Source organism: Carassius auratus, chromosome 41 (assembly GCF_003368295.1).
Source record: "Carassius auratus strain Wakin chromosome 41, ASM336829v1, whole genome shotgun sequence".
Classification (NCBI taxonomy): Eukaryota; Metazoa; Chordata; class Actinopteri; order Cypriniformes; family Cyprinidae; genus Carassius; species Carassius auratus.
The window spans coordinates 16046026-16062244 of record NC_039283.1 but is presented as its reverse complement, the minus strand read 5'-3'; the positions used below and the strand labels follow the sequence as shown (position 1 = coordinate 16062244).

The 16219-nt window shown below is 35.8% G+C and overlaps 2 protein-coding genes across 4 annotated transcripts; both read right to left on the bottom strand.

Moving 5' to 3' along the window:
* Window positions 1-5045: 5045 nt before the first annotated feature.
* Window positions 5046-6943, bottom strand: LOC113059648 (uncharacterized protein C8orf88-like). 2 transcript variants are annotated; one of them, XM_026228188.1, is made up of 7 exons: window positions 6679-6943; window positions 6339-6426; window positions 5885-5961; window positions 5744-5772; window positions 5541-5616; window positions 5283-5392; window positions 5046-5175 (listed from the first exon to the last, which is right to left on the bottom strand). In XM_026228188.1, exons 2-7 carry the CDS (start codon window positions 6341-6343, stop codon window positions 5125-5127), a joined length of 348 nt encoding a protein of 115 aa, XP_026083973.1. In that variant the 5' UTR covers window positions 6344-6426; window positions 6679-6943; the 3' UTR covers window positions 5046-5124. The 2 variants fall into 2 exon arrangements, with proteins under 2 accessions (XP_026083973.1, XP_026083972.1); XM_026228187.1 differs by lacking the exon at window positions 6339-6426 and having other exon boundaries at window positions 6679-6941.
* A 2392-nt stretch (window positions 6944-9335) lies between these two features.
* LOC113060210 (RNA-binding protein 12B-like) lies at window positions 9336-13696 on the bottom strand. 2 transcript variants are annotated; one of them, XM_026229107.1, is made up of 2 exons: window positions 13511-13696; window positions 9336-11697 (listed from the first exon to the last, which is right to left on the bottom strand). In XM_026229107.1, exon 2 carries the CDS (start codon window positions 11673-11675, stop codon window positions 9768-9770), a length of 1908 nt encoding a protein of 635 aa, XP_026084892.1. In that variant the 5' UTR covers window positions 11676-11697; window positions 13511-13696; the 3' UTR covers window positions 9336-9767. The 2 variants fall into 2 exon arrangements, with proteins under 2 accessions (XP_026084892.1, XP_026084893.1); XM_026229108.1 differs by having other exon boundaries at window positions 13598-13696.
* Between the last annotated feature and the right edge of the window lie 2523 nt (window positions 13697-16219).

The window sequence follows — 16219 nt, the reverse complement described above, 5'->3', positions numbered from 1 at the left end:
GGCGAATATAAACGAAAACAGCCACGTGAACATAAACTGTTGAGAAATAAATCTGAAGTGGATCTACTGGATTTGAATATTAAGTGACCGCATATACCAGCTGCTTCTGTCTTCAATTTTAATCTATATAAAAAATGAAATTCATTCATCTTGGCTGCTTTTTTAATGTGTGTACGTATTTATTTATTATTTTGCTCTAACAAGAATTAATCTATATTTAATTAAATCAATACATTTTATTTTACATTTGATTTGTCCATTTCTGCATCTAAACGCCTAAAAACATAAAACATGCTCTATTATACTATTGTTAGCAATTTCTTTATCGTCCAATTTATCTGGTGTACACTTTTATTTTCATAATAAACTCGTTTGTTAGATTATACACAGTTACAGTGGTCTATAATAAATATTAACAGGTTTTATTCAAGCTGTTTAGAATGATTGCAGTAGGCTAATTTAATTAAAAAAAAAAAAAATTAATAAAAAACATTTGAAAACAATAACTGTTGTACTTTTTTATACATTTTGTATAATTTCATAGAAATATGCATTATAGTTATAAAAACAAAAATAAATTTAGCCACTCACATAGAAATAGCTTAGGCCTTATCCTTTTTCTGACAGTTTTAGGGATTTTTAAAAATCCTAAAAAAAAACCTTATTTGTGCTGCAAATAATAATTTCAAACTCATTTGATACTGACCTCTGACATCCTGTGACATTATATTTATTTTAACTTACATAATCTCATGGATGTAACAGTAAATCTGTTCAGCTCACAGATCGATACTAAGCTGTAATGCAAGCAGAACTTTCACAAATGCTTATGAGTCATTTAAGGATTTGATAACACTGTAAAATAATGTCTAATTTGTTAACATTAGCAAATGCATTGATAACACTTTATAATAACTGCACTCATTAGTAAATAGTCAGTTCATGCTTTATAAAGCCTTGTCCCAATATTAATAGTCAGTAGTAAGCAGTTTATAAATACAGCTATAAATAGCTTGTCCTTGGTTTATAAGCACATTTATTAAAAAAGAGAGTAAAGGGTCAGTTATCTTCCTATGAAAAATAAAAGAAAAAACTAAACAAACAACAACACAGATTTATACAGAACTCAGAAATGTTATTGTGGATTTATGATAAAATCAGCTTGTAAATTAATTCATACTCCTCCTCATACTACTCCATACTCCCTTTTCAACATGATGCCAATATACTGAGATGTTAAATTGTGAATGGGTTTAGGATAGCTTAAATGGTGTTGCCATAGAGATTTATTAAAGTAACATAAAAAAATACAATAGTTATTTTACTATATCTTTAAATTTTTTCATTCTAACTCTTCATAATTTTTCATATAAGTAGAAGTCCTCATTTGAAGGAAGCACAGTAAGTTTCATAGCTTTATAATTTTCAAGAGCCAGCATAAAATTAAAACTATCATAACTTATAAATCAAGCTTGCAATTCTTAGTACCAATAATGGCCACCAGATGGAGATATAGGATTACTTTTAAATAATTATTGTAGAAACGAGTATGATTTAAATCATTTATAGAAATCTTTCAAATAAAATAATATGTATTTTAGGAATTTTACTGATAAAAATGACCCTCACTTAATTAGAATAACAAGCTGAAGTATTGTGAACTGTATATTAAGAATAATTCTTTATAGGCTTTATGGACAGATACGTTTTGAGTGACTCTTGAAGGTTCAGCACCACATCCTCTTTTACCACTGTTTAAAGAATTAATCTTACAGAACAGGTGCAAATGAATTTTGGATAGCTTGAATGGTTTTGTCGTGGTGATTTTTTGAAATAATAGTAAAAAAGGAACCAGTAAATGTCTTTTTATTTTTTTAAAGTGCAGCTTCTAAACACTTCAAAAAAAAAAAAAATGTACACATAGAAGACCAGTCATTCTGAGACATATTTCCTCAGAATGACAGGTCTCATGACAATAGTTTCATGACTATACAACACTATATGGATGATAGAAAATTAAAAAACTATCATACATCTGATGTCACTCAGTCCCACTGTCACTGTGGGTAATGTGTATGTGTGTGTGTGTATGTGTGTGTGTGTTAAGTGAATTAGGTGTGAAACTATCAGGGAGCATTTAGTCTCCAGCGCCAACATTTTACAGAACTGCCACTTTCCTGGAGTCTCCAGAATTACTCGGTGTCAGGCTCTGAGAGACTTAAGATTCCAAAAAATGATTTAATTAGAATACCATGAAGTATTGTGAAATACTATATATTAAGGCTTTATATATAGGCTTTATGAACTGATTAGAGTGACTCGTGAAGGACCAGCACCACCTCCTCTTGTTCGATGGTTTGAGGAATATATCTTCCAGAATCCGGGATTAAGATTTAGGAGCTCATTTTTATTCCACCTCCTTTCCTGAAAGTCTGTCTTGCAGAATTGACTAAAAATTAATCTTCACATTATTTCCTAATTATTTTGCAATTATTTGTTCTTCTTGACCTGTTTTTTTTTTCTTCTTCTTTTCTGACCTCATGACCCAGTCAGCATTTTTGTACAATGGTCAAGTCTTATCCATTTCTGTATTGCATTTGTGTTTGATATTTCTCATGGGTATTTCATAATTTTCGACTTTGAGTTAAAACAGTTTGAGTTAAAACTCTTTTTTAGCGCATTTCATCTGTAAAAGAAAACATGCCTAATGATTCTGCACACATGAATATAAGGAGTTTTTCTCTTCCAGCTTTCCTGGACTATTGTATAGCACTCATAAATGATTAAATAAAAAATAATGGTAGTTATTAAGATTGATATGGTTTGGAATTGGTAAAATGTGCTTGGAAAAAAATCACAATAAAACAATGTTTTAATGTTTAAGTTTGGAATATTAACTGATATGAATGAATGCTATATAAATATTGTTCATGTTAACATAATGTTTATAAATGAAATCTTATTGTAAAGTGTTACTAAATATATATATATATATATATATATATATATATATATATATATATATATATATATATATATATATATATAGTTCTGTGAATGTGATTTTAAAGTCTAGATGATTCGGATTAACCCTTTAACTGCCTTATCCTTTAAAACCTCACTGCCAGAGGGATATTGTGAATGCATGTGCCCGCTGGACACAGTTTACCTGATGCCACCGGGGTGGCGATGGCATTGGTGGCTTGAGCCCGCCATCGCTGCTTGCAGCTATATTTATTATTATTATTATTCTTCTTCTCCAAAATGAATCGCATTTTTGAGGGCCTAAACATGCTCGAAAAGTCATGAAACTTTGCACACACCTCAGAACTGGCGAAAATTTACGTCTGATATGGGTTTCAGAAGTGGGTGTGGCAAAATGGCTCAACAGCGCCACCTATACACGTTCAACGGTGTGCGCCTCGAGCTACGTTTCATGTACATGTATGAAAATCGGTATACACATGTAACTGTCCAATACCTACAAAAAAGTCTCTTGGAGCAAAATCCGAAACCCAACAGGAAGTCGGTTATTACTAATATTATGAGCAAATTTTGTGTCATTTTTGTCATTTCCATGCGTTGTATTTTAACGAACTCCTCCTAGAGATTCATTCAGATCAACACCAAATTTGGTATGCCTAATCTGAAGGCCTTTGCGATGTTAAATTGCGAAGCTTTTGAGTTTTCGTTAATGGGCGTGTCCGTGGCGGCCTGGCGAATTTCGATGATTCGCCATGAAACAGGAAGTTGCTATAACTCAGACATACAATGACCAATCTGCCCCAAACTTCACATGTTTGATGAGACTCCTGACCTGAACAGATTGACATGCCCATATTCAGTTATAGTCATAGCGCCACCTATTGGCAACAGGAAGTGACATATTTTACACTGCAATGAACTACTCCTAGAAATTTTATGACATCAATGTATTTTTTGTGGTCAGTCTAATCTAAAGCCCTGTGCGATGTTAAGTTGTGAAGATCTTGAGTTTTCGTTAAAAGGCGTGTCCATGGCGCCGTCACGAAGTTCGATGTCTCGCCATGGGAATAAAAGATGTTATAACTCAGGCATAAAATGTCCGATCTTCCCCAAACTTCACATGTGTGATAAGAGTCCTGGCCTGAACACATCTGAAGGCCAAAATTCCATCAGGTGTGGCAAAATGGCTCGATAGCGCCACCTATACACTTTCAACAGAGTGCGCCTCGAGCTATGTTTCACGTACATGTACAAAAATCGGTATACACATGTAACACACCAATACCTAAAAAAAAGTCTCTTGGTACGAAATCCGAATCCCAACAGGAAGTCGGTTATTTAGAATTTTCTCTGCAATATTGGCATTGTTTTTGCCATTTTCAGGGGTTGTACTTTAACGAACTCCTCCTAGAGATTTATTCAGATCAACACCAAACCTGGTCAGTGTAATCTTAAGCCCTTTGCGATGTTAAATTGCGAAGATCTTTAGATTTCGTTAAAGGGCGTGTCCATGGTGGCCTGACAAATTTCGATGTTTCGCCATGAAAAAGGAAGTTGCTGTAACTCAGACATACAATGTCCAATCTGCCCCAAACTTCACATGTTAGATAAAACTTCTGCCCTTAACAGATCTACATGCCCACATTCAGTTATAGTCATAGCGCCACCTATTGGCAACAGGAAGTGACATGTTTTACGCTGCAACAAACTACTCCTATAATTTTTTTGAGATTAACATATATTTTGTGGTCAGTCTAATCTAAAGGCCTGTGCAATGTTAACTTTTGGAGATCTTGAGGTTTTGTTAAAGGCCGTTTCCATGGCGCCATGACAAAATTTGATGTCTTGCCACAGCAAGAGAAGTTGTTGTAACTTAAGCATAAAATGTTCAATCTTCCCCAAACTTCACATGTTTGATAAGAGTCCTGGCCTGAACACATCTGAAGGCCAATATTCCATTATAATGATAGCGCCACCTGCTGGCAACGGTAAGATTGGCACATAGATGGGATATACTTTGATATATTCCACTTATATTTAGGACATTAAATGCATATTTCTCAACGTTCACCTTTTTATTAGAGCAACACGATGGCGGTGAGCCCGGGTGCGAGGGCCCGTTCATCGCTGCTTGCAGCTTTAATTGTTGTTGTAGTTGGTGATGAAGTATCTGGGCACATCATTGGTTCTCTAGATTGGGTGAAAATACTTATAATTGGAAACGTTGTGCAATACGTGCAATCTTTTGCCAAACAAGTGCTTCACAAAATCTGAAGGAAAAAATCTAATCAACTCACGCCATTCTCCAAAACGATTGGATGTTCTGGTAAAAACTCAGGTTTCATCTTAGCCATTGGACAACTTGCCAACTTGACGAGGAAGTCCCGAGTGTAGCAAATTCTTTCGGCTACAGTTTAAACAACAACAACAAAAACAAGTATTATAAGATCTACTTTAACACTGTATTATCATTCATTGCATTGTTTTTCTACTAATTACAGGTAAAATCATCTCCCTCATTCTTTCAGTGAATTTCTACTGAAGCAGACACTTGCCTTTCTTCTTTGGTTGGGCGCTGGTACTTTGAAGATGCAGGATTTCATAGAAATGCTCCACTTTAATAATGTTGTCCTGTCCACAGTAAAAACAGTAACCGGACAAAAAAAGACACTCTCTCAGTGGAAAAAGATAAGCAAAAAGAAGAGACTAGCAGCTGCAATTAAATTCCAAAGCATGAAAATATTAAAACTGGTCTTACCGGCTTAATCTCAGCATAGCTTTGAAGGACTATAATTGAGATAACCAAAAAAAGCACACACAGAAAAACAATCAAACTTGCACCAAGTGAAATGCACTGATTTGCATTTTTAAAGATTGAAACCAGTACGAACATTGGTACCTTGATTTGTGTTAAGACGGTGCAGTGGTCTCGCTGGTTCCAGATTTCTGATGATCCTCTTTGAGACATCCATTTTTCTGACAAACATTTCAACATCATATTGTTTTCACCTACTATTGTGAACATCCTGTCAACATATTTTCACCTATTTCACAATTCTCAACAACTAACGGAGCTATACCTGGCTCTATATAGAAGGATGTGATTCACTATAGAAACAGCCACACATTTTTAGTTGATTGTAATTAAATTATTCCATGTCTAAGAGCCATAAAGTTACTTATGTTTAGAATGTTTGCTTAAGTATTGCTCCCTAACATTTACAGCTCAATTCTGTAAGAGTAAAAGTGAAAGAAATAGGCACATAAACTAGGTTACTATGACCTAATTTCAGAACATGATGATAGATGAGAATATACAGATGACGAGAGATATTGCAGCTTTCCTGACGCACATCATCACTCTCAGTTCAGTGAGGCTAATATCTCACACGACGAATGAGTCAGGTACTTTGTGAAAACCGTTAAACCTGTCCTGTTGAGCTGTAAAAACAAAGAATGGAAACATACCAATGTCACATATGTCTAAAATATTGAAAATAAAAGTGGCATAAACTTCTGACTCAAACGGCATCAACGGTGCTAGCTGCTAGCCACGAACCACGAGTGCGAACTTTTTTCTTTTTCATTTTTTTACCACATAACATCTTCACGAGACACAACAAAGGATAACAGAAGAATGTCAAAACATAATTAGTCCAAAATAAACGCGTCATTATAATAATGGCAACTTACAAACTCTCTGACAAAGCGTGCAGAGTCATCCGTCTCCGTCATTTGCAACACATTCATTCATTCCTTCATTCAGAGCTCGTGACTCTCTTCATCCGTGTGCGTTCATTATTATGGCTGTGGGTGAATTCACAGTCTCAAGTTTCACTGCTAGCTAGTATTTGAGTTTTGTCATTCTTTTCTCTTTGTCTCTCTTAAAACAGGTCAGATACTAGAAATGTTCTACAGAATAATTGTTTCCTCGTGCTCCACATATTACAAGTCCTGGGGTATGAAAAAAAGGTTGTAGTTAAGATTCTGTCATTAGATTTGGGCCCTTAGGTGCTAATAGTTACTTTCTCATAAAGGTATAGGATATTCACTGAAATAATATCACCTTGAAAATTGTATGTTATTCATAACAAAGGCACTAAACTTCTTACAAAATTATAAGAATAAACCTACAACCAGCCTAAGCTGGACTGGTCATCCAGCCTTGACATAGCTGGTCTGCAGGCTGCTTTTAGAGGGTTTTTGACTGCTTCTTTAGCCTCAGCGTAGTTAGACTGAGACCAGCCAACCAGCTGAGGCGTCTGTGTGAGTGAATGGTGTGTTGTTCATAAAAAGGGCACAAACCTTCCTGCTTAGTGCCCACGTAACTCCCTGCTTAAAAAAAAAAAAAAAAAAAATCTAAGCAGGTTACCTTGTTTTAGCTGGTCATAACTGGTCAGCAGGCTTATTTTAAAGGGTTTTTGACCACTTATTTAGCTGGTCAGGCTGGGAGACCAGCTTAAAACTGGTTTTGATGAACATGTTTATTGTTCCCCCTTTCTAAGGAACAACTCCTCACCCACACCTCAGCTTTGGGTTTACTTGACAACACAAACTTTTCCACTGGCCATTGTGACCCAAAATTATGACCTCACTTACCAACCTGTTGTTTGTCACAGCGCTCGTTTCCTGCCATTCTTTTTTTTCATTAAACCTGCTAGAAAATTACATTGTTACAAAATGATGTGCATACTAACATATTCATTGCATGTAATTATTAAATCTCCCAGAGTAATGCCAATAATTTGTGTATGACCTTTTTTATGTACCAAACACACACATACACACACAATTATTATTCTTTTATTTTTTTACTTTTTTGCTCTTTACAAAGATTCCAAAAAAAACCCCTCAAAATCCTTTTTTAAATATCAGGCCCACACTTCTACCAATGCAGTATATATATATATATATATATATATATATATATATATATATATATATATATACACACTCACACACACACACAGTCAGTACAGACCAAAAGTTTGGACACACCTTCTCATTCAAAGAGTTTTCTTTATTTTCATGACTATGAAAATTGTAGAGTCACACTGAAGGCATCAAGGGCTATTTGACCAAGAAGGAGAGTGATGGGGTGCTGCGCCAGATGACCTGGCCTCCACAGTCAACAGACCTGAACCCAATCCAGATGGTTTAGGGGTGAGCTGGACCGCAGACAGAAGGCAAAAGGGCCAACAAGTGCTAAGCATCTCTCGGGGAACTCCTTCAAGACTGTTGAAGACCATTTCATGTGACTACCTCTTGAAGCTCATCAAGAGAATGCCAAGAGTGTGCAAAGCAGTAATCAAAGCAAAAGGTGGCTACTTTGAAGATGCTAGAATATGACATATTTTCAGTTGTTACACACTTTTTTGTTACGTATATAATTCCATAAATAATTCCACGTGTTAATTCATAGTTTTGATGCCTTCAGTGTGAGTCTACAATTTTCATAGTCTTGAAAATAAAGAAAACTCTTTGAATGAGAAGGTGTGTCCAAACTTTTGGTCAGTACTGTATATATATATATATATATATATATATATATATATATATATTACTACATTCATTGTCCTGGAGTGTCCTCTAGGTCATCTTGTTTCTTAGTCGATCATGTGATTGGTAGCCGTTGTCGGTACGAGTGTATTTGACTGACTGCTGTTAAAAGGATCATGATGCTTTTTTAAAAGATAATTACTTTGTTTTTGGTATAACAGAATATGTTGACATGCTTTATGTTCAAAAAACACATTTTTCAAATACTGGACATTATTGTAGGTCCTCTATGCCCCGCCTCTTTCAAACCGGTCTTTTCTACAAAGTCCCTCTTTCCGTGAAGTGCAGTCAGCTCTGATTGGCCGACTGACCCAGTGCATTGTGATTGGTCAAAATCCGCAAGCACTCGAAATGTAAAGCCCCTTTTCATAATCGGAAGCATAATTTTTTTTATATATATTTAAAAAAAAAATATCAGATCTCAGTGTGCTGCACTGGTTGTTGTCAGATTACTTGTGCATACAAAAATCACGCTGGATTATTACAATTATTGGCAAAAGGAATGTTTGAAAATGAAAACTTGATATTTCCTACTTACTACAGCAAAATATAAAAATAGCTGACTTAAAAAAAAAATTCACCTTTTTGGTGAAAATACATATATACACAGATATAAATATATGTGTGTGTGTACTGAAGGTGTGCCATAATATGTGTGGAAGCAATTAATTATTATTATTATTTATTTATTTTGGCTGCATTGCATCACAATATCATTATTGGATTGACAATGAAATCAACTTATTTATTGTGAACCACTGCAAGGAAAAAAATGCACCCTGAGAAAGAAATCAGAAGTAGCAGATGCATTTAATAACATTAAGCAGGAATTGACATTTATCTGGACGCAGTAAAAAATGTATGATTCCACAATGTTAAGAAGATTCTTTTAAATCTGATTTTATCTAAAAACAAAATATAGTGGTGACATATTAAAATATCAAATTGTAGTCATTAACAGTAACAGCACAAAATTCTAGATAATGTCACTAACGTGCATACAATTGCATCATTTTAGAATAATCAAGATATAAAGTATGAATTTAAATTAAATATTTATTAAAGTCAGATTTATGAAAGGCAAGCCAGAAAAAAAAAAAAAAAAAAAAAAAAACTAACGTGACACTGAGTTGGGGGAAAAAAAAAGCACATACAGATTTAAAAAAGGAAATAAAGTTGGAAAAAAACACCAGTTTCAACAACATTGTAGTCCAATAGCATATCTACACAAACAAAATCTGAATTTTCCTGGTGCCAATTGGTCTTCCATTTAATTCTTGAAGAGCAGTGAGTGCCTCTCTGTGGGTTTCGAATGCTACCGTTGCTGAACGTCTGGGAGCTCCATTTCTATCATACAGCAATGATGCAGAACCTGGAATCACTCTGTATCCATAGAAGAAGTCATAAATCTCATCGACCCTTATCTGAGAAGGTAGATTGACCAATTTAAGACAAATTGGGCCATCAAGTTGTTGGTCAGGTGATCCGTAACGCTGATGTCCATTACCATCCGGTCCAGGCCCAAATGCATCAATGTGGCCAAAATTAGGCTCAAACCGATCGCGACCTTCATAACCCAGGCGCAAATTAGGCTCCATCCCATAATCATCTTGAGGCATCTGGGTGTTGGAAAAATGAGGAGCATCTTTGTAGATTTCAGTTCTCTGAAGGTTCCTTTCTTGCGGGCTATCCATCAACTGGTCATTCACGCCAAACTTCTGCATCTGGCCCATCGTTATGCACTTAAGCATGACTTCGGATCCAAGAAACCTCTGTCCGTTTAGGGACTGTGCCGTCATGGCCTCCTTCTCAGATTGGAAGATCACCAAAGCCTCACCAAGCCCAGCTCCTCTTTCGTCCCGCAATAAGACAACCCTATCCTCTGACAGCGGAAATCCATTAAAGAAGTCCATGATCTCCACCTTACGAACATCAAATGGAAGATTGCGCACATAGAGACACCTCAACTGTGAGTCAGGATTGTTTCGTTGAGGCTGGGGTGCTTCCGCAGAGCGCCTCGACCCTTTTCCCTCATCCCGCGCGTCAACAGACGATTCCAACAAGGTGACCATTTTCTCCTTGGAGATGGGTGACACGTACACTACCTTGTTCATCAACATTTCCTTATCATGAGCCAAGCCAGCACAATAGTCTGTGAGATTTCTAAACACCACAACAGCCGATTTGGTCCTATCATCCTTTTTTTGGGCAAAGATAATAATCTGAGCATCCTTCAGAGAAACCGGATGAAGTAACACCCTCAAATCTCTCTTTTCCACCATGTAAGGCAAGTTCTCAAACATGACGCAGTATTCTTCATGAGACGGCGATCGTGATCTTGACTTGTAGGAAATGGGAGATCGAGATCTCGCTCGCTCTGAGGATGCTCTTTTCTGACTGTCTGTTTTAACGATACCTCCTTCAGCCAGCCACTGCTCCTCAGAGCATCTTGTTAGTTGGATATACCGTGGTCCCATGTATTGTCGATCCTTCTTCAGACCTTCAACTGCGTCCATTTTGGAAGCAAAGCGCACAATACTATGGCCGTTAAACTGTCCTCTGGGGTTTCTCAAAAACATAATGTCATCAATCTGTAACCCACTGAAAAAGGTATAGACGTTGTCCTTTGTTGCAGAGTACGGCATCCCTATCAATTTCAGATAAAGTTCATCTCTCTCTGACACGCTTCCTTCTCTCTGGTGTCGTGTCTCACTGAATGAAGATGGAGGTGGCCTGTTCCTCATCTCCTGATGTTCCGGCCTTCGTTTGTCTACTCTCGGGTCCTTATTGAACGCCAGAGGACCTCGTTCTGCAGAAGGACTTTTGACAACCTCCTTGTACGTGCCCCTGTTTTTTAACTCAGGCCTTCTAGTGCTTTCCTCGAGAACACTCTGCATTTCTGACTTGCTACTCAGGAGCAAGTTGACGGGAGAGCCCTTAATGCAGCCTCCCGAGCGTGCCATCGCTCGTCTTGCATCTTCATCAGATGCAAATATTATAAAAGCTTCCTCAAGCTCCCCACCAATTATATGAACCCCACCATCAGGGATTCTGAGCCCAGTGAAGAAATTGCGAATGTCCTCAGAACCAGCCGTGATTCTGAGTCCCTGTAATCGGATGACCACAGCCATGATGGAGCACACACAACAGGACCTGCAGACAAAAGGGGCACATATAATAGCGTTATCGCTGACTCAACTGTTGCCTCCATATCACAATATGCAAAAGAGATCCCAATTATCATATTCAAACCGAGGTTAATCCGCAAAGTTAAGTGAAACAGACCTCTCACTGACAAAAAATTGTAAAAAGAAAATTGCTAACAACAACAACAGCCAGTCTGGAGCATCCAGAAAAACAACTTTGTTCCACAAGATTCGGATTAACAGGAAAGACTAGTTTTACAAACTTCAACATCGTTCTTTCAGTTTCCGCATGCAAATTTGTACGTAATATGAACTCCAATCCATCCATATCAGAGAGAAATTTCACAAAAAGATTATGCCGTTTCAAGAAATTACAGATATCGCTACTAGCATCCGTACAGCTAAAAGACATCTCGCTAATTGTAAAATACTATGTTTGTTATACTTTTATATACACAGTTTCCAATAGAAACTTAACAAATAGCCACTTACAAACTGCACAGCCATCAAATCAAATAATAAAACAAGTTCAACACACTGAACACACAATTCCTCCTCACTGCACAATCTTCAATTACAAAAACACACTGAACACACAATTCCTCCTCACTGCAAAATCTTCAATTACAAAAGCCTTTAAATCAGTGGTTCTCAGAGTCATTGTAGCAAAAGGATCTAGATTTCCATTATTATTATTAATAATGATTTATTATTAAGTTATAAGTTTATTCCTTTTTTAGATAGCACAGTGATGGAGTTTATTCCTTTTTTAGATAGCACAGTGATGGATAAAGACAGGAAAGAACAAGGAAGGAGAGTGGGGAACAAGACCGACAAAGAAACACAGGCTGTTACTAGATTTCTAAAATAGACAAATTGGTCCTAGTTAACATGTGAATGAATTGTGTTTAATCATGGTTATGTCATTACAGCAGAAGTACTAAAATAAATACATGTGGGGCCTTGGAGTAAAAAGGGTGGGAACCACTGCTTTAAATGCAAACAATGAGACTCAGAAATAAAGTTTACCCTCGAGCAAACTTTCCATTTCATTTCAAATTAACACACAAAACTCACAAAGTATTTACATCTGAACGGTATAGAATTAAATCATATAAACAATAATTGTGTTCTATAAACTTCTCAGTGAAAACAGAAAATACTTTTCGATTTAAGATGAAGTTTAAAAGAAAGCCAATGTCACCGACAGCCATCCATTAGAAACATTAAACGAGGCGCATGTTCAGTTGAAAAAAAAAACTCAGGAAACACAAGCAGGGGGTCTTCCAATGAAATATCCCATTTAGCTACAGTTTTTATGTAACCAAAGCACGACTGAGCTCGAATTTCCGCACAGAAACACAGTATCACACTGAGACTCGACATGCCTTCCGCTTTCTCATAGAGACAAAGCATAATCCGTACTAACATCAATCTCCTTTTTTTCCAAGCCACGGTCAACAAATACAACTTGTATTCAACATATACACATCTGTAGAACCTCGCGTGCAAGCTTTTTGCGGCGAAACACCGGCTAACGTATCTGCTTTCTGAAGAACTAACGTAGGCGAAATCCAACAGCTAACGTAACATTAGCATTCACAAGCATCGTCGATTTTAGCCAAACCCACTAATCCAACAGTTTTAATCTGCACAGTGCACGCTGATACACTATTAACACACGGTACGTGACTTAAAAACCACCGTCAACTCCGCAACAGCTGAAAACATCGATTATAACAAAGAGTCCAGCTGTCTTCGGTAGTATCGGTAATAAAGCCGAGGCCCATGATGTGACGCGCAATACGGATCAAACTTACACAGAACAAAGGAGATAGCAATCCTTTCCAATTATAAAATAATGAGATATTAATGCCGTTCTGCGGTGTGATCTGTCCGATTCCCACCGTGACTAAGCAACGATTTCGCTGTCGTGATATCCGAAGCGAGGACGAATCGCAAGAAACTACAGCTTTCGCATCTCCTCCACCGCCATCAGCACAACTACGGAAACCCGGAGGCGCTGAACTAAACGCAAATGACACTCGAAACACACGAACACTCACTTGTCTGACCAGTCAGTCCAGTACTGTTTCCTATGAATGAAGTATACCATTAAAATAGATATGAAATGTTTACAAGACACACTGCACACTTCGAAGATCTTGATTTAATAGATCTAAATCTGTCACATGGATAACCATCAAGTGAAATTGTTCAAATATACTCCACGACCTTAACAAAACTGAAGGTCAAAATATTGAATTGGTCAGAAGAGCTATTAACACTGACACATAGGACTGTCTAATTTGTTTTACTTGTCACATAACAAAATTAATTTTGGTTGTATTACACTTTCTTTAAAAAATGTTTTCAATGTAGATATAGGTTTAGCCTTCTAATTTTTAATTAATTTTTAAAATAAATAATAATGAAATATGCCAAACTACGTACACCAGTATTTATTTTATTGTCAAATAATTGTATCCTTTTATTGAGATTCTTTCTTTCTTTCAAATCTCTGGACAGTTACACAATTTGTATATTTGTAATAATATATTTTATCATATTACTTTTATATTTTAAATATTAAATATTTTAATAATCAGTTGAGACGTAAGTGGAAATTCTATTTTTAGTGTCATGTATGTTTACACCAATTCCATAGAAATTACTATTTAATAACTAGGATTATTTATTTATGCAAATTAAAAATTATTTGAGGGGAAGAGAAAGAAGTCAACAGTAAGATCTACAAATAATCGAATATCGAATAATATCGAATTATTGTAGGGGACTTTCCCCCCTTAATATCTATGGAGGTTACAGTCCTGCTAACTTTCACAGTTGGGACAATAACAACCAAATAATACTTGTTATCTAGCAATTTACAAACAACCTGATTTCAGAATAGACCTGTGAGCAGATCCCTGTAAACTGAGATACAACAAAGGGTTAATGAGTTAGCGGTCCATTGAACACAATGATGTCCTCATTTTAACCTCTGTGGGGATTAAAGGAGCCGTCTTGGTTACCATGGCTAGCTGCCAACAATTATTCTCAATGTAATGAGGTACTATATTTCACAAATAAAAGTTTAGAAAATCTCGAAAAAGAAAGAAAATAGAGTAAATGCCCTAAATGTGTCCACACATACAGACAGGTCTGTCATCAGGTGGGACCCATGGTGAATTTGGAAGTGTTCTGACTGTGAACTCGAAACAAATCAGGTTTAGACAGACATAGACATTTGAAGATAGCAACACCACATCAGACCTGCAGAAGCAAGAAATGTTAAGAATTACAAAAAATTCATCAAATTCAATACAAATTCATCAAAAGAGGCGTGCACAGTGCAGCTGGGCTTAGTGGGTGTTGACAGTTGACAGTAGAGGGCTCTGTTCACTAACGCCTTCAAGTATATATGATTAGTAACTAAACAAATTGACTGCAATGTCTACGACACAAAACAACAAACACAACCGCTATCATGTAATTAGACATTTAGTTAAACATTATCTATATATTAGTTCTATCTATGGCATCACTTTGCAAAGCATTTGTCAATTTATTGAAGTGGAATATCTTTTTAAAATATTTCATATATGAGCAATGAAAAACCATACAGGTTTAATTGCCTATACCAAATACACTGAAAGAGCTTCTCATAAAGTGAAAGTGAAAGTGAAAAACTACACACATATCAGTATATAAATGAAGTCTTTTATTAAGATACTGCTGAATACAACAGATTGAGAAATGTCTGTTAATTATAATAATAATAAAAAAATATATATAATTATTGTTCAGATAAAAGTCCTATAAAGCTTAAAACAGGTCATGATTCAGATTTTATCTCCATATAAACCACAAGCTTTTCTTATAATTAACTAGTATTCTTATTTTATGTATTTTCATTTTATTCGTTTTAGTATTAAAAGTCAGTATGTAGTAAGTTAAATTAAGTTTTTTTTTAAATTACTAGTATTAAGTAATACAATAGCGAAGGGTACCCGTTCAACTTTTCACTTGATTCATTAGAAACTAATACTCCTTTGCCACTAGTCAGTACGGAACAGATATTCAAAACTATTTGAATTATTAACCAAACTTTATTAACTAAACTGTTTCAATGAGATAAGTAATTAAATGGATAAAAAACAACAACTATGTTTTACTATCAAAATTGAAACGTCATTTGTCACTATTGGGAGAGTAATCATATCATGAATAGTTTCTAGTGAAATGAACAAATGCTTAGTGAAATTAACAAATCACTATTGGATTACTTACTTATAGGACTAGCAACAGTAAAACCGATACCTTTTAGTCTTTTAGAAATAAATGTTAAAATGGCTTGCCATACACAAACTGTCTATTTTACGAATTCCTCCGTATTTCACATTTCCAGTTTAAAGCTTTGATAATAGTTCCCAAAGACCAATGAAGGCCCATCTGCTTTCAACGTTTTGTCTGACCAAATACATTACAAAATAGCTTTAAGCTGCCTCCGTCGTACGCGTTAAATA